Source organism: Barbus barbus (assembly GCF_936440315.1).
Source record: "Barbus barbus genome assembly, chromosome: 18".
NCBI lineage: Eukaryota > Metazoa > Chordata > Actinopteri > Cypriniformes > Cyprinidae > Barbus > Barbus barbus.
In genome coordinates this window covers 29,041,496-29,065,480 of record NC_136746.1, presented here as the reverse complement: position 1 = coordinate 29,065,480, position 23,985 = coordinate 29,041,496, and the positions used below count along the sequence as shown (strand labels likewise).

General features: G+C 36.4%; 1 protein-coding gene across 2 annotated transcripts in view; it reads left to right on the top strand.

Moving 5' to 3' along the window:
* LOC306884584 (AT-rich interactive domain-containing protein 4B-like) overlaps positions 1 to 23,985 on the top strand; it is a 79,750-nt gene that overhangs the window by 46,437 nt on the left and 9,328 nt on the right. The window contains exons 10-21 of one of the 2 annotated variants that reach the window (XM_079440566.1): positions 1,010 to 1,086; positions 2,104 to 2,252; positions 4,559 to 4,631; positions 4,793 to 4,887; positions 4,965 to 5,062; positions 6,082 to 6,301; positions 7,267 to 7,469; positions 13,783 to 13,965; positions 16,065 to 16,149; positions 16,745 to 16,940; positions 18,526 to 19,707; positions 22,473 to 22,583. In XM_079440566.1, coding sequence (XP_079296692.1) covers positions 1,010 to 1,086; positions 2,104 to 2,252; positions 4,559 to 4,631; positions 4,793 to 4,887; positions 4,965 to 5,062; positions 6,082 to 6,301; positions 7,267 to 7,469; positions 13,783 to 13,965; positions 16,065 to 16,149; positions 16,745 to 16,940; positions 18,526 to 19,707; positions 22,473 to 22,583 — 2,672 coding nt within the window. The remainder of the gene's footprint in view (positions 1 to 1,009; positions 1,087 to 2,103; positions 2,253 to 4,558; positions 4,632 to 4,792; positions 4,888 to 4,964; positions 5,063 to 6,081; positions 6,302 to 7,266; positions 7,470 to 13,782; positions 13,966 to 16,064; positions 16,150 to 16,744; positions 16,941 to 18,525; positions 19,708 to 22,472; positions 22,584 to 23,985) is intronic. The other variant, XM_079440567.1, reaches the window with a different exon arrangement.

Below are 23,985 nucleotides of genomic sequence, written 5' to 3'. Positions count from 1 at the left end.
CATTGCTAAGAACTTAATTTGAACAACTTTAAAGGAGATTTTCTCAATATTTAGATTTTTTTGCATCCTCAGATTCTAGATTTTCAAATAGTTGTATCTCAGCCAAATATTGTCCTATCATAACAAACCAGACATCAATGGAAAGATTATTTATTCAGCTTTCAGATGATGTATACATCTCAATTATATAACACTTCTGAACTACAGTGCATAAGTATTATTTAGCAATGAAAGGCTTGTGAGTGTCACAGGTTAGCTGTAGTTTCTGAACATCTTCACTGCTCCCTCTAGTGTCTGCCTCGGCATTGTCATGACATCACTGGCCCATGTAGATTTATAAATATTCATGAACATAGAAATGTCTGCTAGCTAATAATGACCTCTTAATTCCCTCAATAAAGCAGCTGCTGAAGGTGTGTGGAGACTTCAATACGTCTGTGACTTCATACATCCACTAAAATCCACCAAAACAGCAGCTGATTCAGAGTTTGAGCACACATACAGAAATAAAAAACATCTTGATATTTCAACTATGATTTTTTTGGTGTCCAAATACTTTTAAGGGGATGATGGATCAACCTGGTGTTTGGTTGCTAGGGTGCTCTGGATGGTTGCTAGGGTGTGAGACTTATTGATTGGTTGCTTTTCCGAGTAAAAAGAGCCACATTTCATATCTGGTGCTGAGAAATGGCCTGTTTCTTAATTACATAACTGCTGTTTTCCCAGGATAAAGTTTTTTTTATTAAATTTGGTGCATTTTTAAAGAAGCTGTGAGGATGCTGATTTGGTGGATGTCTGGAATAAATTAGTACATTCGTGTTTTTGCAAGCAATTAAGTACAATAAAAGTTTTCATCGATACTCACTGACAAGCGTGATGGTTTTTACAGTCAGAAGGCTGTATTATCATTGAATTATGATCAGTAACTGTCTCAAAGATGATGTTGTTTATTATGCATTCTCTCATATGTGATGAATCACTGCTAACGCTGTTGTGTTTTATCTTATAGTTACACAGTTTTGCGGAAAGACATTCGAGAGCTGGATGAAGAGAAAGCTCCTAAAGCGGACGCAGGACTCAAACCAGGTGAGAACAAGTGTGACGTGTGGATCAGTATATATTCAGGGCAGGGTTATTATCATTAAATAAAAACTAAAACCATAAAAACATTTATATTGCTTGGAATAAAATAAACATTTAGTGAAATAAAATATATAAAAATAAATAAATATATAAAAATATTAAATTTTTTATTTTATTAAATATTTTATAATATTTCGATATTTTTTTGTAGTTTAAGTTGAATTACTAAATAAACTAAAACTACAACTTACTAAAATTATATATATATATATATATATATATATATATATATATATATATATATATATATATATATATATATATAATTATTATTATTTTTTTTCATTTAAAAACTGTAGACATAAATAAAATTATAATAATAAAATACTAATAAAAATGACAAAAATGCACAACAAAATGATCAAAACTTTAAGCAAAAAAAAATCTAATTCAAAATATTAACAAAAAATTATTTGAAATGTTTGTAAACATTTAATTTTCCCCTTGAATGTAATAATAAAATGTGACTTATGCACCGATGCAACTTATCTCTATTTTTTTTACCCTCAACAATGCAGTTTTGACCCGATGTACATAATATGCATATTCTTCCATAAACATAATATATGTTTTCTGTATACATAATCAACATCTTTAAATCAATAAATTTTATCCAATTTGATTGTCATTTGCAAAGCTTCATGGGTTTCCCACATTAAAGCTGTAAAGTACACAGTCTTGTATCTCTTTCTTTTTGTCCGATTTTCAAATACTTTAATCAAAGTTTATAATATTATATTTCATCTTGTATCTGCTTAGTTTGGTTTATGGCTTATAACTCTTTAACAAAGACCATCCTTATGGGGAGAAGGAATGTGAAACATACTTCCTAAACCAAGGCCTCTGAAAAAGGGGTGTGCCGGAAAGTTGAAAGTGGAAAAAAATGACTGACCAAACAAGGCATTTCCAGTCACATGCAGCTCATTCTAATCTCATTCTTGCTGTGTGTGTGTTTCACAGCGTTAGATGCAGCGCGGGATTTCCAGCGTAACGGCACTGTGCCCAGCACATGGAGGACGGAGGTGAAGGATGAAAGCTCCAGCAGTGAGGAAGATGATGAGGAAGAGGAGGAGGAGCAAGAGGAAGAGGCCAGCACCGAGGAGGAAGAGGTGACAGCAGCGTTTATAATCATAAAGCATGTGTTGGGGAGAAAAAAGCCACTTTGTTTGGTTTGACATCAGATATTCAAATCTATGGAAGCTTGTTTTCGCCACCCTATAAAAAGTTGCAATGACCTTTTTATTTTTTATCTCACATTTTTGATTCCCCCCCCCCCTTAATTTTCTGTCAGATATAACAAGATATAAACTCAAAATTGCGAGATAAAAATGTAGAATTGTAATTTTGAGGAGTAAACTTGCAATTTCTGGAGTTAATTCGGAGTTAAAAAAAAAAAATTGTGAGATATAACCTTGGAAATGTGAGTAAAAATGTCAATTGTGAAAACTCTGAAAACATGTTATCTTATATTTTGTGGCAGAAATTAAAAACAGTTATGAGATGTAAGTGAAGAAAACATTATTTTGAGATAAAAATGACCTTTTTAGTTTTTTATTTGGTGGCACAAAAAAAAAACTTCTGTGGAAAAAGTCTTCCCACTTCATCGTAAGACATACATTTGAAATGACCTTTTTTATTTTACATTTCATGGTTAAAAAAGAAAAACTGAATTGCTGGATATAAACTCAGATTTGCAAAAAAAAAAAAAGTCTGAATTGTGAGATAAAAAGTTGCTGTTGCATTTTTAAACATTTTATTCTGTGGTGGAAAACAACAACAACCCAATGAATTCTGAGGGGGTTAGGGAAGGGTATAGTCACAATTGCATGGTAAAATTCATACTTATTTTTATTTATTTTTTTACAGTTTGTGTAAAATAAAAAAAAACTGATTTCAAGATATAAACTCATAAAAAAAAATTGATTTGCAGAAAAAAGTCGAAATTGTGAGATACAAAATCAGGAATTTTGAGATTAAAAAGTTGCAATTAGCTTCGTTTATTCTGTGGCAGAAGAAAACACTAGAATGAATTCTGAGAAGATATTCTCAAGAATTGTGAGACATAAACTGAGAATAGCGAGAAAAAAGTTAGAACTCTGAGGGGGAAAAGTCAGAAATTTGAGATAAAGTAAAAATGACCTTTTTTTTACATTTTGTGGCAGAAACCAAATAAATAAATGAAACTCAGAATGAAGTCAGAAAAAAAAAAGAATTTGTAAATTCGCAATTTTGAGGGGAAAAATCTGAATCGTTCTTTATTCTGTGGTGTGAAATCTGATTGAATGGGGGAATCTGCTAAATGTGAGCTGATATAGTGGAGCTTTCACTCTTACAGCACGGGCTCCTGTCATCAGCTGTTTCTTTACCCTGATTTATTGACCACAGAATATCACCTTTAGAGTTGAAGTGGCGTATTTAGTGATAGATGAGCAGCTTGTGCGTGTGATGACAGGTTTCGCTGTTACTCAGACTTGTGTTAAACTGTGTCAGAGCCACAGCTGACGTGTGTGCAGTCATAGTTACATAAACTAGATTATAGCCAGACAGTTTTCATAAGTGTTATAATAAGCTATTTTTTCCAACAAGTCACAACCAAACATTACATAGCTAATGTTTTATGTCCTATGTAATATGCAGCTTTCCCAATTTATTATGCAAAGATCAGCTGCTTGTTCTCTCATGCAAATTAATCACTGGAGGTCTGATTCATTTACGCAAATTGGTTCATTTAATTGATTCTTTTCAAAACACTGAATCATTTGAGCCCTTGCCCACCATTGTATGTTTGCGTTGAGCATTATTTAGCCCTGTTTTCAACCCAGTTATTTTGATTGGGGTGTTTTAGTTTAGTTATTTATTTGTTGGTGTTGTTGTTGTTGTCATTTTCTGTTATATATTGCTGTTTGGAGTTTTTTTTTTTAAGAATTACATTTTATTAGCTAAGGATGCATTAAATTGATTAAAAGTCAGCAAAAACATTTACATGTTACAGAAGATTGTATCACAAAACTATGAAGCAGCGCTACTGTTTTCAACATTGATAATAATCAGAAATGTTTCTTGAAGAATGATTTCTGAAGGATCATGTGACATTGAAGACTGGAGTAATGATGCTTTGATCACAGAAATAAATTACATTTGACTATATATTCACATAGAAAACAGCTAAAAATGTCACAATTTTTACTCTATTTTTGATCAAATAAATGCAGCCTTGGTGAGCAGAAGAGACTTCTTTCAAAACCATTCAATCTTTCTTACCATTAACCTTTTGAACAGAAGTCTATATTTGTAAAGATATTGTCCTCTTAAATAGCTTCAGTGTAGATAACTACTATTGGTTAGTCGCTTGTAGTGTAGCTAACTAGTTATTTTAAAGGCACCTTTGAATGACACCCAACTCTCTGTGTTGCAGGAGGAAGTAGAGCCATTCCCAGAAGAGAAGGACAACTTCCTGCAGCAGCTTTACAAATTTATGGAGGATAGAGGTGAGCAGTGTTACTGTAGTTCAGTATTATTTTTTTAGTTAACAATAACAAATTCTAGAGGTGAGAGGAGTGCAATATCTTGAATGCAACACGAGTCACTTTGTATAAAGCATCTGCCGTATGCATTAATGTTTAAGAGCTTTCTTTACTGTTCTGCTCAGGAACTCCTATCAATAAGCGACCGGTGCTGGGCTACAGGAATCTGAACCTTTTTAAACTCTACAGGCTGGTGCATAAGCTCGGAGGATTTGACAACGTGAGTTTTATTTTATTTGACACAGTCTGCTGCTCCGTCTGCGTTAGCTTTGACTCGTGTTCCTCCCTGTGTTTCAGATCGAGAGCGGATCTGTCTGGAAGCAGGTGTATCAGGATCTGGGCATCCCCGTGCTCAACTCCGCAGCCGGTTACAACGTCAAATGTGCCTACAGAAAGTACGTACGTCCTTCGTAAGCCCCTGATGACAGTGAGAGCAAACCGTGAGCTGCTCATTGCAAAACGTTTGAGAAGAACAAGCACTGAATGCACCTGTTCTGTCTCTTAGCGCAGAACCAAAATGTGGCATACATCTTCTATCGAGGGTTGTTGTTGATGTTTCCTACAACTATTAAAAAAAATTTGTTAATTGAACTAAAGCTTAAATTAAATAAACTATAAATATTTAATGAAAAACTTCAGTTTAGTTATTTTCCAAAGCTAAATTTATCATTTTTTATGATAAACTTGTTTAGTTTAAGAAGCATTAATTACTAACTGGACATAGTTAAAAAAGATAATAAAAATTATGAAAAAAAAAAAAAAAAAAAAATATATATATATATATATATATATATATATATATATATATATATATATATATATATATATATATATATATATATATATATATATTAGATGAAACCTTAAGTACAGTTATTTGCCAGAGCAGCAAACTTCTTAGCTTCGTTTAGTTCGACTAATTACTAAATGGACATACAATGAAAACATAAAAAAGCTATTTAAAAAGTATAAAATTGCGCATAAAGTAAATAAATATATATATAGCATGTAAAAAATAACACTAATAATAAAATGAGAAAAGTGAAAGTCAATTACTAAATGTAAAAAATAAAAATTAAAACTGAAATTATAAAAGTATAGAAACCATTTCAAAACATTAATAAAAACTGCAATAGTATATAAATAATACTAAAATAACGCTGCCTCACTCAAAGCCTATAGGACCACCAGCATTTCAAAGTTTCATGCTCATTTTTTTTATTTTTTATTTTTTATTAAATTGCTCAATTTGGATCAGATCACCTGAAGACCTTTCTGGTCAATTTATTTTTAATATACCTGTCAGCAATTAGGTTAAAGGTGCAGTGATGATAAGTTGTCAATAGTTTTACCATCTGATACCATGGATCAGCATCATCTGACGTGGTAATCTGTGTTGTTGAACCTCCTGCAGGTATCTGTATGGCTTTGAGGACTACTGTGCCTCCACGGGAATCACCTTCCGCATGGATCTGCCATATAAGACGGCTGAGAAGACGAGCTCAAAGAGTGAGGTGAACACAGAGGAAACGGCCAGCGGCGGAAACGCTGTCTTTTTAAGTGCATCCAGCGCAGGAGAAGAACAGAAAGCCCTCAAAGAAGCAGAGACCTCCAGCACGCAGCATGTGGTCAAGGTACTGAAGCATCGGCTCTGTGTGTCTGATACGGCAAACTAAACACACCGCTCATGACATGATATAATGATATTCTAGTGAATTGTGTGCTTCTAATTTTATAGCAACAGTTTGGACAGAACCCTTTTCTATTCTAACATGACAGTGTCTCTGTGTGTAAGACACGGTTCAAAAAGACATGATTGATTGAGTCAGTGTGGAAGAACTTGACTGGTCTGCAGAAACCCAGCTGAACAGCTCTGGTGTGACTTTATATGCAGTCCTTGAACCAAAAACTCATCACCAAACCGTGTCTTATACACAGAGGCACTGTCATGTTAGAATAGAAAAGGGTTCTGTCCAAACTGTTGCTATAAAATTAGAAGCACACAATTCACTAGAATATCATTATATGCTTAAACATTAAGATTTGTACTCATGGAAATTACTAAAGTAGTCAAACATGTTCATTAGAAGGGGTGCCAATACTTTTGGCAATATAGTGTATATATATAATGTTTTTTTATTTTTTAGTGTATTGACTGTGTAGCTTGACAAAATGCATTTAGTGTTCATTTAATGTGATCAGTAGCTGTTTTTTTTATTAATGTGATCAGTAACAGTATTTCTGTTTTTTGTATTATGTATGTTCATTTGATCATTTATAGTGTGACAGCTTTATCATGTAACTAAGTCATTTTTCACAGTTACAAAGCTGCTATAAGCAGTATACACTACATACTGTGCAGTAAGCAGTACACTTCTATTGCTTTTGAAGCACAGCTAGTATCTTCAGCTTTTTATTTAGTCTCTCAGCAGGATCGTCTGACCTCATGTATATTTATAAGTCATGCTTTTTTTCCCGACACAAGCTGCTGAAACAAAAAAAAGCATTTACAAATGTAGCTAAGGCAGAGTTTAATTAGGGTCACAAAATACTAATTTCAAGAACATATGGGTGAGAATGACGTGTTATTTGATCTCAGGAGGAGAACGCAGAATCCACAGCACCGTGTGAAGATAAAGCGGACATCAGCAGCGTAAATGAGGAGGAAGATAACCACGCTGATGAAGAGGAGAACGATACGAAAGAGGAGCCCAAAGAGTACATCCCGACAGCGCAGAGTCCCGTCACTGAGAGCATGATGGAAGAACCGTGTGAGGAACCCGACAACAAAGATCTGTCAGGGTAGGTGCAGCCTAAACCCTCCTCACTTCCTGTCTGAGCTTCAGTGCTTCCTGTCTGAGCATCAGTGCATGTGGATCTCTGAAGTAGGGCTGTCAACCAAAAATTGGAATTTCTAATATTCGTCAAATTTTAAATAAAAATCCACATTCGAATGCAAAAACATTGCATTTTAGTTTTAGATGTGCGTCAGGCAGCCTTATCAGTGGCACACAAGATGCAATGACGATGTAGATGTCGTTGCTTTTTAATATTTTTCACTCAAAATATTGCGGAAAAAGAGAACATCAGTGCAGAGAAGATAATGTCCCTCTAGAAAATGCAACATCTATCACCGTTGCACTCATGTCTCACACGAGAGAGCCGCATGTTTAGAAAGCTATGTAAAATTAATGTAAGTTCAACTTTTAAAATCATGTCTCGAGACTTTATGGCGGTTTTTCCCCATCCCACTGCATCTCATGTTTTTAAATGAAAAGGTACTCTTTGTGATTTGGTTTTCGGTCCTTTGTATTAAACTATACATACTTACATGATGCTGTTTTTTTTATTGTTTAAGCCTTTTAAATTCGAATGTAATTTGGATATTGATAATATTTAGTTTTTCAGCCAGTTTGACAGCCTACTCAGAAGGAGATCATCATGGGAACGAGAGAAACGGAGACAAAAATGAGATCAGTGCAAGACAGAGATTTTCAACCCAGGCTCATTCGAAATACATGCCTCTAAATACATTTCTGCAGCACCGTTATTGCGTACCCTACTGCACGTTTTGTGGTGCTAAAACCCAGGATCAATACGCGACCCTGGCATGTTTTTGTTACGCTGAGATAGGCTCGTATTGCTGTGTTTGTATTCCGTTGCTTCAGATATGTATTGCGGTGGTTCATAATTCAAATATCCGGGGAATGTCACTAAAAGTTAATGCTCTATCGTGTTGGAAATATCCCCAACCCTAAACCTACCCGGTAGTTTTAACAAATGCAAAAGTGATATAAAAATGCATTTGTTGACGCACCCGTGCTATTTTAGCTTCCTTGTGCGGATTTGAGTTGTTTTGTTGAACCGTAGTTTCACAGGGTTCATACCGAAGCTCTTCAGCAACCGAGCAAACCTACTGAACTAGAAAACTCATGCATATGAAGCTGGATATGTGACGCTAACCTTCAGATGCATCAGTTTTCAAATCGCGCAGGATATTAAAATGGTTTTGAATTCATAACATAATGAGTCAAGTAATTGTGCAAAATTAGGCTTTATTAATTGAATCTGTGGACCTCCAAATCACACTTTGTGTGAAAAGGAGGTTTTTTTGTTTTGTTTTGCAGAAATGTTGGTAGAGGCATGCATTTCCAATGAGCCCATGTTGCAGATTTTGGTAGTGCAGAAAAAACAGATGAGAGGAATGCAGATCGTTTCGAAGTGGCTTTGCTGAAATAAACTGATGCAAAGTACTTCAAATATGAGGCAAATTCAGATTCTGCTGTGAAGAAGCTCTAAAAGCAATATTCAGCTCAATTCAGTTCAATAACTGTAAAGTTCATCAATTATGCAACAAGTTCAATTTAGCTATAAGCAGCTCTACAGAAGACAAAACTAAGGAAGATTGAGTGAGAGAAGTACAAAAAAAGTGAGAGCTGCTCTTCGACTTTGTTCAGGCAGTATTTTTGCTGTGTGGCTCAGAGTTGTTGTTAGGGATGGAATCATCGATTGATCATGAAAGCACTTAATTGTGTGACCTCACTGATTTTATTTGTGGATTTTCTCTGGCGTGAGCGGACGGATGAGACGTTGAAGCCAAGCATGACGGTCTTTATGAAACTGCATGTTGGCTGAAGCATTTGCTCTTTGCTCTTTGTTGCTTGCTTGCTTTCTCTCTCTCTTATTTTTTCAATGGCAGGTTGTTTTACCTTGAAAATGCATCAAACCTCAGTTCTTATTTTCCGTTGCGCTGGACAATTTATTTTTCATCTGTCTGTTTGAAATAGTTATTTAAATTATCTGTATCATGTGACTCAATTCCTGTGAAGTTTCTGTAACTTTTGTTATAGAATATAACATATTACAGTTTCAAAACCTGGTAGATAAGACTTTTACCAGTTGAACGAAGGCTGCGTTTATGTGATCAAAAATACAGTAAAAATTCTGAAATATAAAAAAACTGTTTTGTGATTTAATATATTTTAAAATAGTAATTTATTTCTGAGATCAAAGCTGTATTTTCAGCATCATTACTCCAGTCTTCAGTGTCACATGATCCTTCAGAAATCATTCTAATATACTGATTTGCTGTTCAAAGATTTCTGATTAAAATATTAATCATTTCTGATTATTATTATTTTTGTGGAAACCATGATACATTTTATTTTTCAGGATTCTTTGATGAATAGAAAGTCGAAAAGAACAGCATTTATTTGAAATAGACAGTTTTTGTAATATTATAAACGCCTTTACTGTCACTTTAGATCAATTTAATGCATCCTTGATGAATAAAAGTATTAATTTCTTAGAAAAAAAAATTGATGTAACTGACTACATTTCTCCAAAAGTCAGTAGAACCGGAGGTTGAATCTGAATTATTCCGGCACTGTTTTTGCGTTCACTGTTTTCTAGTCAAATCTGGGATTTGGGTGTTTTAGGTTTTGTTTTTCACGATTCAGGTGTGACTTTGAAGCGATGGACTGACTAGTTGAGCTCTACCACTGCTGCCCTTCACTGTTTAAAGTGTTTCCTGACGCTTTCTGCTCTCTCATATGCCTTTAGTGTTCTGCTGTGATGTTGTGAGATGTTCTGTGGATGAAAACTGACCCTGATGCTGAGATCATGTGGAGATTTGTGTTTGGTTAGGGTTGGGAATCGAGAAGCTGTTCTATTCTCCAAAAAAGAAGAAAACACTCTTAAAAATAAAGGTTCCAAAGGAGGTTTCTGCAGCAAAGCCACAGAAGAACCATTTATGGTTCCCCAAAGAACCTTCCAGTGAATTCTTAAAAGAAACTTTTTTTCTTAGTGTGAAGAACATTTTAATAATCTTTGAACACTTTCAAAGTTCTTCATGGAACCATCGATGCCAATAAAGAGCTTTTATTTTTAAGAGTGTAATGGAATTATATAAGACTATTCTATTATTGTCTCATAAATGGTTCTTCATCTTATAAGCTATAGAATTGATTGTTTTAATGGCTTACTCACTTGCAGGTGTTTAGTCACGATGAACTCTGAACTAACTCAACAGTACTAACAGAATCATGAAATCATTAAAGGGATAGTTCACCCTAAAATAAAGATTTGCTAAAAATGTCCTCACCCTCAGATCATCCGAGATGTATATGAGTTTGTTTCTTCATCAGATTTGGAGAAATGTAGCATTGCATCATTTGCTCACCAGTGGATGCTCTGCAGTGAATGGGTGCCGTCAGAATGAGAGTCCAAACAGCTGATAAAAACATCACAATAATCCACACCACTCCAGTCCATCAGTTAACATCTGGAGAAGACAAAAGCTGAAACAAAATCCATCAAGACGTTTTTAACTTCAAACCATTGCTTCTTTGCAAAATACGAGTCCATAATCTATAATAATGCTTCCACCAGTGGAAAAGTCCATCTTCTGTTGTCTCTCACGTCACATATTCATTTAGAGCTGTTTTGGCTTGTAAACGCTGCTTGATCTGTGCAGATTTCTCTCCTTGTTCAGATCAGACCACCTTTACACTGGAGGAAGCTTGATTAGTTAAAAATGCGTTTATGATGGATCTGTTTTAGCTTTTGTGTTCTCAAGATGATAACTGATGAACTGGAGTGGTGTGGATTATTGTGATGTTTTTATCAGTTGTTTGGACTCTCATTCTGACGGCACCCATTCACTGCAGAGCATCCATTGCTGAGACAGTGATGCAATGCTGCATTTCTCCAAATCTGATGGAGGAACAAACTCATCCTGATCTTGGATGGCCAGAGAGTGAGCACATTTTCATTTTTGAGTGAACTACTACTTTAAGAAACCAGAACCAAAATGGAATCACAACCATTCAATTTTCTAACGATTCCCTCCTCTACTGCTGGTCTTTAGTTTGTAAATTAAATCTGGTTGCATTGACTCGACTTGAATGCCTTTTGAGATTAAACTTGCCTTACTAATCCAGTCTTCTTAAATTAGCTGGTCTTCGTAGATGCTTTTTGCCACCGTCTCAAAGATCATCCTGCAGTGGTGGTTTTCCAATGATGCTTCCCCCCTCCATTTTCTGTATTGTTTTGCTCAGAGTGAGTCAAATAACTATGGAACCAGGGTCCTGCCTAGTCCCAGCTCAGTTGTTGCATCACTAGTTGAGTTGTCTGCTGCTAACTAACCAGGGTTGTCTCTCGGTAGTGCTATCCACACTATGTAGTCATTACACACAGCGGAGCGGTAGGGTTCAGTGTGCTAACTGTCTAGCGTGGCTTCCTCTCTGCTCTCTAACGTGTTTGTGATTTGCCCCTTGCTGAGCTTCGCTGTGCCTCTCGCAGCACTCTGACCCTTTCCCTGTCACACGCGCACATCCTGAACTCAAGTTCAAAGTCACATTTGAAATATCTTTAAGGTTAGAAACCTCATTTACTCACCCTCATGTTGGTCCAAAGCCATATGACTGACTTCCTTCCGTGGGACACTACAGGAGACGTTTAGCAGAATGTTCATGCTGCTTGTTCATATAGTGACCGCAGGCTGTCAAGCTCCAAAAAACACCATGAAGGTCATTTTAAGGTCTTTATGATTATTGAGGCTTTTAGCATGAATAGTTAGTCCCTACTAGTAGATGCTGTAACTACACCAAAATGCATCTTTTTCATTTATGGCCAGTTAAAAGTGCACTTTTTGCAAGCAGCATATTAATTGATAATATTTCATGGTATTATTATAGATGTTTCACCAGTCTCCAGTTATCAATTTTTTATATATATTTTTTATATTATGTATATTTGCAACAATACATAATTAGGTAATAGTGAAACATCTATATATTTTGTATATAAAAAATGTAGAAGTGTCACTTGTGTACAATTATTTATTAATTGTAAAAAAAAAATTATTTGATAATATATTTAAAAAACATTTTTATAATACATTAAATAACTGGATACTATATGTATATGTAGATACTATATGTACTATAAGATGTTTAATTAGTATACAATTATTTACTTAAAGTAGTTAAGAATAATAATAATTTTTATTTGATATATATTGTTTTATTTTTATAAATAATAATAGTATTTTATTAGTTTAATAGACAGTGGTGGACAAAATGATTAGAACACTAGTACTTTCAGCAGCTAAAAATGGTTTCAAGTCAGTGTCAGTAGGAAATATCAGTTTACATTTCCAAACATTCATTGGATTATTAATAATGGATTATTACAATTAATGGCAAAATGAATGTTTGTAAATGTAAACTGATATTTCCTACTGACACACTACAGCAAAAGATAGAAATAACTGACTTGAAACTATTTTTTAGCTGCTGAAAGTACTAGTGAAAGTACAATAAACATTTTGGCCACCACTGTATTAATATTCATATTAATATTAATTATATTAATAATGTTTAATTGTCAATAATAATACATTTATATAAATATATTTCTGTAATATCCAAGTATTTATTTCCTTTTGTATCATATTCTTGCTATATATTTATATTTATATATATATATTAATTTGTCACAGGATGCTTTCAGTTCAGATTTTAACAAAGTCCATTACCTATGAGCAAAGATGGTGTTTGGTTATTTACTGCAGCCCTTATTCTGACTTTAGTTTTGGGCATTTAAAGTGTGGAAAGTAAATAACAACATAGTATACATTGGCTTCAGAATACATGGATGTAGTGCACAGATTGTATGGAGCACTTTAGTTTATTTCAGTACTTCTTGGAGCTTGACAGCTACTGGTCACCATATGCTTTCATTATACAGAAAAGAACAGCTTGGAAAACTTCTGACATGTTCCACATAAGAAATAAAGCATGAGGGTGAGTAAGTGATGACAGAAGATTCAATTTTGGGTGAAATATTCCTTTTAAACAGGCAGTAGTACTCAGTATATTCCAGGTTGAGGTTCAGACAGCCGGCTGATGACCCCATAATGTCTTCCTCCGATAATCTCATCCTATCAGGAGGATTGCTAGACTTATCCGACAGGGAAAGATGAGGATAATTAGATTTCATAAGCACTAGGCTGAGATAGCAAGCTCACTTTGGGGAGGGTTTTTTTGGGGAGGGCTGTCGGGGAGAAGTGTAGGGCCAGGAAACAGGAAGTACTGAATTGTCTTTCTTGCAGGGATGTCAGCAGTCAGGAGTGGGAGGAAGGGGAGGAGTTTGAGTGTTACCCTCCTGGGATGAAGGTGCAGGTGAGGTATGGGCGAGGCCGCAATCAGAAGACGTACGAAGCCACTGTGAAAGAGTCAGACCTGGAGGGGGGAGAGGTGCTCTACCTGGTGCACTACTGTGGCTGGAACGTCAGGTAAGGCAGGACCCTGGGAACTCACGCCTAATCTGTTTGCATTTACGAAAAACCTGGTAGCCCCGATCAGATTATGGTACTGGAGTTAGAAAGTCTGCAGGGATTGAGAGTTGTTGTTGGCTAAACCCAGAATCAAGCTTTTTAGCTCTTCCATTTGCATTGCAATGGAGTCAGTGGATTTTTGAATGGATTTTTGGTTAAAATGTCTGAAATAAGGCCAGTGGTGAACAAAAGACATGTTCACATTGTTTTTGTAAGCCAAAACCCGGAAACAAGGGATTTTAGCACTTCTGGATGCATCGTCCTGAAGTCAATGGGGGTTTTTTGAATGGGTTTTTGGCAAAATGTCTGAAATAAGGTTAGTGGTGAACACAAGCTCCAAGATATTTTCATGTTTTTGAAGGCCAAAACCCAAAAAAGTGTTTTTTAGCACTGCCAATAGCATCATCTTGAAGTCAGTTGTTTTTTAAATTCCTGATATAAGGTTTGTCGTGAACATAATCTCAAGGTTTTTTTCACATTGTTTTTGTTGGCCAAAACCCCAAAACAAACATTTTAGCACTTCATTTCCATTGACTCAAAATCAAAGGGTTTTTGGTTAAATGTCTGAAATAAGGCCACTCCATTCGATGCCACCTTGTGAGGTTTTTAGCTTTTTAGAAGATTTTACAGAACTAACAAGTGGTTAAACGGCACTACAGACGTTGTCAGGGACATTAAACATCATTAAATGAACGGGAAAACTCATTTACTTGGGTTTATAAATAAAGAGAGTTGTCGAAACTCAATGGTGGTGTTGTTGACGTCATGTGACTATGGTGTTGTTCGTTTATAGCCTACGTTTAGCTTTTTACTTCTGCTGATTGTGTTGAGGCTTCAAAATTTGTTCATTTGTGAAGATTAGCATGAGCAAAATGCGCAAGAATCAAACTCTTGTTGGTATTTTCTGCAATAATCCAAGAGCCAGTGAAAAATCCTATTGGGTTTCTGTCAGTGGAACCAGGTTGATGTCGGCCTACAAAAATACATCATTGCTGCTGCGCTGTATGGACACATCAAGGGACTGACCACAGCTGGAAATGTGTTTAAATAATACTTTCTCCCCATCCAAAAGTAATAAATACTGATTGTTTCACAGATCTAAGTCCAAAAGCACTTCTGCTCACCGATATTTCGTTTACTACTAAGTTCCTTTCAGAGATTTGATGCACTAACCTGGAAAACTTTTTTGCAGTTAGTTCTTCCTAAGCATTTATAATATCAAACTGGTACTTTGCGACTTGGTTTCCATCCTTGCCAGATTGAGGAGGTGCTTTCTAGTTTCATGTGTCGTCTTGTAGAAAATGTTCAGCTTAGTGATAGACTGATACAGCCTCTTATCGTCATCTTTGAAGCAGGTGAAGAATGTTTCTGGGTGGTTTATAGAAACAAGTCAGGTGTGCATTTGAAACTTGACACGTTAAAGACTTTTTGACTTCTTTTCTGCATCTGAGAGGATGATCAGAGACGTATGGAGCATGAAAGTACGTTCACACTTGTAGAAATTTGTACTGAGGATTGCCTTGAGGTGGATCACGTGAACTCAGGCTTCGATCCGTTAGCATTCCCATTCATCTCAAGGGCAGTTGCCTTATGAAACTGAAGTACACAATCTTCTTCATTTCAGTTCTGAGTGTATGTTTTTTTCCTTCCAACTCTCATTGAACAGGAATGATTATGGTTGCTTTGCCATTGCTGTCAGTATGAACAAACCTTTAAACTAGGGCATGTCATCATCACATACTCAGGTTTTTCTTCTCAGACTTGGATTTGAGTGTGTGTTGTGTGAATTTCTGATGCTGAAGCTCATTTCTGACAAAAAAAGACCTTGTTGCAGCTTTGGTGCTTTACACTAGTCATGTTGTCTCTTTCGCATCGTTTTATGTTTATGGTGCTTTTGTTCTCTTGATTGTGACTTTATATCTTGCAGTTGTGACTTGTGCAATGTAATATCTCATTATTTGTACATTGCATCTCGCAATTGCAACAAAATAGAAAGTTTTGTGAATTTTGGAGCCGTATTATTTAGTAAATGTTGACCAATCTGTCTCTCTTAACAGGTATGACGAGTGGATCAAAGCTGACAAGATTGTCAGACCAGCCAATAAGAACGTCCCTAAAATAAAGCACCGCAAAAAAATAAAGGTACAGTCTGATTTCCTTAAGGAGATTTATTTTATTTTTTTTCTACAGATTACTTAAAAGTTAGCGGTCTGTAAGACTCTATGAATATTTTAAAATGTGTCTTATCGTCACCAAGGCTGCATTTATTTAATCAATAATACAGTTAAAAAATTCTGAAATATTTTTATAAGTTGAAATAACTGTTTTCTGTTGTAATATATTGTAAAATGTAATTTATTCCTGTGATCCAAAGCTGTATTTTCAGCATCATTTCTCCAGTCTTCAGTGTCACATGATCTTCAGAAATCATTCTAATATACTGATTTACTGATCAACAAACATTTCTGATTATTAACAATGTTGAAAACAGGTTTGCTCCTGAATATTTTATATTTTTGTGGAAACCATGATCATTTTTGATATTACTTTGAACAGGAAGTTCAAGGAACAGCATATATTTGTGGTTTGATCAATTTAATGCATCCTTGCTGAATATAAGTATTAATTCCTAAAAAAATCTTGCTGACTCCAAATTTTTGAACTGTAGTGTATTCTGTATGCATATTCATATTTAGAGAGGTTGCAATGTTAATTTGCTGTTTTTGTTTAATCACAGAATAAAGCAGAACGAGAAAGAGACCGAATAGAGAGACTGACAGACAGAGAGGATCTTCCTTCATCCAGAAATCGCCTCAACCGATTGTCCAAACCAAACAGTGATGCTTTCTCCACAATGGAGGAGTATGGTGATAAAGGCCAGCAGATGCCCATCAAGCCCATTGAGATCACATCCATTCTCAACGGCCTCCCAGGTACCTTTATATTCACACTGCTTAATTACAAGTCTTACTTGAAGGTGAAGTGTGCACTTTTTCAATGCTGAAATGCTTCCTTGTGCTCAGAGTCACTATACGACAGTCGTTAGTAATTTGACTTCCTAAAGAGTGTCACTGTGATTAGAGATGCACCGATCGACCGGCCAGGGACCAGTAACTTGAACATTTTTTTTTTTAAAGTCTCATTTATTTGTTTATTTATTTATTTTTTACACCACCGTTCAATTCCATTCCATTCAATCATTTAAAAAAAAAAAGAAATTAATACTTTAAATAAGCAAGGATGCTTTAAATTAATTAAAGGTGCTGTATGTAGGATTTTGACAATACTAAAGCATAAAAATATAATATGTTTGCAGATATTTAAGAAACATGCTAAGTTAGCATACTTGTTTATCTGAGAAACAGTGCTACAGTCAGCTATTCTCCTTTGAAAATGTGTGTTCTGGCCCGGAATGTCTGTGTTTGTTATGGTTTGTGAAACCCGCCCACTGCCAGTTTACCCAATTGTACTTCGGCACCCCGGGTTGCCGGTTCGCAGAAAACACAGCGTATTTAATTCATTCATCGTCATGTGCGCTCCTTTCTGTTGGTGTCATTAATCTGGCAACCTGCGTGTGCATCAAGTCTGAGGAGGAGCTGGGTGAAAAAACCCCTCTCCAATATTTTGAATTTGTCAGTCCTACATACAGCACCTTTAAGACCGACACTAAAGACATGACATGTAAGATTCTTTATGTAAGATAATTTTTTAGGAAAATTAATACTTTTATTCTGCAAGGACGCATAATTGATCAAGTGAATGTAAAGACATTTATAATGTTGCAAAATATTTTGATTTCAAATAAACTTTCTATACTAAAAAAGTATCATGATTTCCACAAAAAAATATGAATCAGCATGATAATAAATAACAATTGTTTTCTTGAACAGCAAATCAGTATATTAGAATGATTTCTAAAGGATCATGTGACACTGAAGACTGGAGTAATGATGCTGAAAATACAGCTTTGATCACAGAAATAAAATACATTTTACAACATATTCACATGGAAAACAGCTGTAAAAATAGTTCACAATATTTCTGTTTTACTGTTTTCTGATCAAACAAATGCATCCTTGGTGAGCAGAAGAGACTTCTTTTAAAAATGTTTTAAAAAAGACCCCACACTTTTGGACGTTAGTATATGCAGTTTCATCAACTAGAAAATGTTGGATTTCTATCACATGCAATAAAATAAACATAAACTGAAATAAAATGAATTATTATTGGTTGTCATTATAGTTGTTTCTCTTTTTTTAAGTTGAAGTACTAAAATAAATGAAAATTAATAATAATAATAATAATAAATAATTAAAACCTTATTAAAATACAATGTATTTCAAAATATTAACAAAAACTATAATAGTATATCAGTGATACTAAAATAAAATAACTTTTTATTTTAAAAATGAAAATAAAATCCATTGACCAAAAGGTGTGGGAAACTGGAGTTTCAATTGTCTAATTTAGCACTGGAGAAGAGTTAATGATTTAGTGCCATCCCTCTGTTTCCCACAGTCTCTGAAAGCTCCACAGATGACAGTGAGCGAGAAGACGATGGAGACGCTGATCACGACGAAGAGGATCATCCAGGAGCTCGAGCGAGTCTTCGGAAAGCAGGTCTTCCAGAGCAACCGCGTACGCCACAGCACTGGGAGAGCAGAAGCCCGTCTGAAGCCTTCAAAGCTCCCGCGGTCGCAGACGAGGAGCCGAGCATCCAGGACGGCCCCGAAATGGACAAAAGAAAGGGCCAGTTTGAGGTGGAGCTCGAAGGATCTGGCAGCAGAAGAAAAAAGGCAGAAGGTCAAGGTGAACGCGCATTGAAAAGCCCAGCGAAAGGCAAAACTAGAAGCAGCAGAGGAGGCGATTGGATGCCAAGTAGTTCGCCCAAAAAGTTAGAAGAACGAGGCCCGGTGGAGGATAGAGGCGCTCAATCATGTAGCAGCTCTGAAGACGAAGCAGATCCTCCAACAGAACCACAAACCAAGGATGAACCAAGAGGAAATCCCAAAACCAAGGGCTCCCCTTCAAAGAAATACAACGGAGTGAAGGAGAAGAATAAAAGAGGGCGTTCGGGATTCTGGGAGATCCCGGAGAAAAGAGCCAAAATATCCACAGGGATTGAAGAAAGGTCGCCTGGCTGTCGTACCAAAGGCCAGAAGGACGTGTGGTCCAGTATCCAAGTTCAATGGCCCAAGAAGACCCTGAAGGAGCTGTTTTCGGACTCTGATACCGAGGCGGCTAACTCGCCTCCACCCGCCATAACGGCTCCGGACGAGCCCTGCGTCGAACCCGCCCGGGATGAAGAGATCGCCGAGGACAAGCTGCAGGAGCATCCAAGCAGCGGCACCAATTCGGTCCTCAACACGCCTCCGACTACGCCGGAGTCGCCCGCCGTGGGCGAAGGACTCGCTGAGGTCCGAGCGCCTTCGCCACCTGCCGTGCCGCCCGCCAGTCCTCCAGCCGTCTCTTTACCGACAGGAGCTCTGATGGAGGAGCAGGCGGGGGTGCGCAGCGAGTCCGACAGCAGCACGGTGGAGGTGGAGAGCTTGGGTGGAGAAATCCAGGAGATTCCTCAAGAGGAGGGGGCAGGTTCCCCTTCCAAGGCCTTCGATGGAAACCTGTCCTGCAACAGTAACAGCAACTGTAGCCTCACGCTAAGCAGCTGCAGCCAGCAGGAGAGTGAGCTGAAAAATAAAGGTACGTACTGTCGCCTACATCAGTGGTTCTCAAACCTGTCCTGGGGACCACCAACCACAGCATATTTTGTATGTCTCCCTCATTTAACACACCTGATTCAACTCATCAGCTCGTTAGTAGAATCTGTGAGAATCTCCAGTGCTATGAGAGAGACATACAAAATATGTGGTGGCTGGGGGTCCCCAGGACAGGTTTGAGAACCACAGGCTTACATCATATGCGTGTTTCTGAAGCTTCCAAACCTTCAGAGATTGTTTTGTTTTGGTCCAATTCTAAGGTAACGTTGCATGTGTCATATATATATATATATATATATATATATATATATATATATATATATATATATATATATATATATATATATATGTCTGTGAAGGTACTGTAGGGATTTGATATGCACTACCATTCAAATGTAGTTTTTCTTTTTTATAAAGTTATGCTTTTATTTATCAAGGATGCATTAAAGTGCCCCATTATGGGTTATGAAAGGTTTATATTTTGGTTTTGGGTGTCACCAATAACAGGTTGACATGCATGCAAGGTCAAAAACACTTTCATTGTCTTATAATATGCATTTATTTTTACCTTACTTGCTCAATGACTCCCAAACGATTCGCTCAACGATTTATTTTTCCAAACCCTTCCTTTGCGTGACGCTAATCTGCGGTGATTGGTCTCATTTTCATTTCATCTGGCCTGTAATGCCTGATAAAGCAGTGTTTGTGAGCGCAGTGCTGCTGTGTGTACAGCGTTACCGGGGAAACAGCTATTTTTACTGCTCCAAAAGTGGCACCTAGTGGCAAAGAATGAATTTGCATTTTCATTCAGACCAACTTGAAAAGACCAACAAATGGGCGGGCAATATGCTAATGTTTCATTTTGACGTCAACATGAAACGGCTTGGGGTTCGTTTTAAAAACGACTCGTTTCAATGATTCAGAGTCGACTCTTTCTTTTGAGAGACAATAACTTTATACACGGTGCACTTTCAGATTTAAAACTTGGCAGGATGTTTTCATTCACTTAGAGCTGTGTTACACACTGCATGAAAGCTCATTTTCAAAAATACATAATAGTGGCACTTTAAATAGTTTAAAAGTGACAGTAAAGACATTTATAATGTTACAAAAGATTTCTATTTCAAATAAATGCTCTTCTTTTGAACTTTCTATTCATCAAAGAATCCTAAAAAAATTAAATGTATCAGTTTCCACAAAAAAAATAAAAAATTAGACATTGTTGGTGAAATTAGACAAACTTGGGGGGGGCGCATGTCCTAAAAGGTTGAAAACCCCTGCTGTAGGCTACACGATCATGGAGAAGACTGCTGGCTTGACAGTTGTCCAAAAGACGACAAGGAGGGCAAGACACAAAAGGTCATTGCTAAAGAGGCTGGCTGTTCACAGAGCTCTGTGTCCAAGCATATTAATAGAGGGGCGAAGGGAAGGACAAGATGTGGTAGAAAAAAGTGTACAAGCAATAAGGATAGCCGCACCCTGGAGAGGATTGTGAAAAAAAAACATTCAAAAATGTGGGGGAGATTCACAAAGAGTGGACTGCAGCTGGAGTCAGTGCTTCAAGAACCACCACGCACAGACGTATGCAAGACATGGGTTTCAGCTGTCGCATTCCTTGTGTCAAGCCACTCTTGAACAAGAGACAGCGTCAGAAGCGTCTTGACTGGACTGCTGCTGAGGTGTCCAAAGTTATGTTCTCTGATGAAAGTAAATTTTGCATTTCCTTTGGAAATCAAGGTCCCAGAGTCTGGAGGAAGAGAGGAGAGGCACATAATCCACGTTGCTTGAGGTCCAGTGTAAAGTTTCCACAGTCATTGATGGTTTGGGGTGCCATGTCATCTGCTGGTGTTGGTCCATTGTGTTTTCTGAGGTCCAAGGTCAACGCAGCCATCTACCAGGAGATTTTAGAGCACTTCATGCTTCCTGCTGCTGACCAACTTTATGGAGATGCAGATTTCATTTTCCAACAGGACTTGGCACCTGCCCACACTGCCAAAGCTACCAGTAGCTGGTTTAAGGACCATGGTATCCCTGTTCTTGATTGGCCAGCAAACTCGCCTGACCTTAACCCCATAGAAAACCTATGGGGTATTGTGAAGAGGAAGATGCAATACGCCAGACCCAACAATTCAGAAGAGCTGAAGGCCACTATCAGAGCAACATGGGCTCTCTTAACACCTGAGCAGGGCCACAGACTGATCGACTCCATGCCACGCCGCATTGCTGCAGTAATCCAGGCCAAAGGAGCCCCAACTAAATATTGAGTGCTGTACATGCTCATACTATTCATGTTCATACTTTTCAGTTGGCCAACATTTCTAAAAATCATTTTGTTTGCATTGGTCTTAATTGATATTCTAATTTTCTGAGATACTGAATTTGGGACTTTCATTGGTTGTCAGTTATAATCATCAAAATGAAAGGAAATAAACATTTGAAATATATCAGTCTGTGTGTAATGAATGAATCTAATATACAAGTTTCACTTTTTGAATGGTATTACTGAAATAAATCAACTTTTTCATGATATTCTAATTTTATGACCAGCACCTGTATATTTGTACATCATGGTAAAACAAATGTGTGTAAGTCTCGTGTTTTTAAATGTAAAAACTGCTTGTTTCACAGATTGCGTTGTGAATATTATTTGAACCTTGACTAGTTAAAATCTAAAAAAATTAATAATAATAATCATCATCATCATTCCAAGAAATGCATTTTCTCACCGAGTTCTCATCTGTGTCACAGCCTCATCCAGTCAGAAGCGGCACAAGGAGTCTCAAGGCGGCGGAGCATCAAAGAAACACAAGCGCAGTCATAAAAACCTGAGCTTACATCCCAAGAAGAACCGCAAACCAGGTAACAGGACATTGATATCTGCTTGAAGAGCTTTAGATGTCAGTGAAGCGTTGATAAGCTTCAGCACAATTGCTCAAGAGCTTTATTTCTATGAAAAGCAGCTCCTGTGTTATTCAGTCCTTCTGTAGTCCTTCCAGATTGCCAGTCTTTTATTCCTGCAGAGATGCGAGCGTGTTCAAGTGTCTCTGCACATCCATTTCTTTAGTGTTTTGAGTGTGTATTGCAGCAGTGTAGCATCATTCTGTAAATCACCTGTGATGAAGAGCTGTAGGAGTTCACTGACTTCAGTAACTCACTTTCAGTGATAGCTTTTGTCTACAAATGAAGTTATGGTTTGCTCACACTCTGCTGCCAGTAAAAACAGATACCCAAGGTTTGCTTTTCTTACACTGAAGTCCTCTCAAACCACTTTCAGTGTACCCAGATATAAGCTGTGTGGAGTAAGAGTCTAGTTCTCTTTGCATTCACACTGTATCTGAACATGAATGTGAACTCTCAGCACACTTCTGTCTCACACTGTGTTTTGGTTTGATTCTTGTAATGTAATATTAATATTAGGGCTGCATTATTTGGAAACGTAACATGCCAATAATCTTCCCATACCTGTAATAAGACATGCTTATCAACAAAAGGGAAGGTTTAAGGGCTCCGGTTTTTCATCAAAATGAAAGTTTGATGGTTTAATGTTTGAAAATGAAGCTGAAAAAAGTATGTTTGTAAATGAATTTCACAATTGTAATGTAACTTATTAATTTTTTTTTGCAGTGAAATACTACTATAATAGCATTTCCTAATTGATTTAGTCACTTTTATATTTTTATGTTGTAGTAGTGTTCATTTATTATTATTATTTAGCCTACAAACAAGTGCAGCCAACCTGAAAATGTGTAAACTTAATTTTGATTGCATATTGAATCATATTTTTTTCTATTCCCAAATAGTGCAGCCCTAATTGATATGTGCAGTTTTTCCACGTTCACTGCATTGATAGAATGTGTGGTTCCTGAAAATGAAGGAAGTCCATTGAGTTTGACCTAAAATATTTACTTTAAGTACCAGCTGTGGTTTTAATTTATTATTTCAATAATTTAACAACAAATAGCCTACAATAGAACAACAATTAAAATATTTGATATATTTTTGTTTTATTTATCACTTCTTTTATTTATAAATATTAATAAATTATTACATTTATTATGTAAAATATTATTTCTTTATTAATTATTATTGCATTTTAGTCAAATTATTTAATTAAATTATAAAATGTAAAAATAATAGTTGAATTATTTATTATTAGCTTTAATACTATTAGCATAAACCCCAGTTTGCTTTGTTGTTTTCACACACACTGAAGACTTATTTAAATCAAACTCAAGCATATGTTTTTTATTCAGTATGAAAC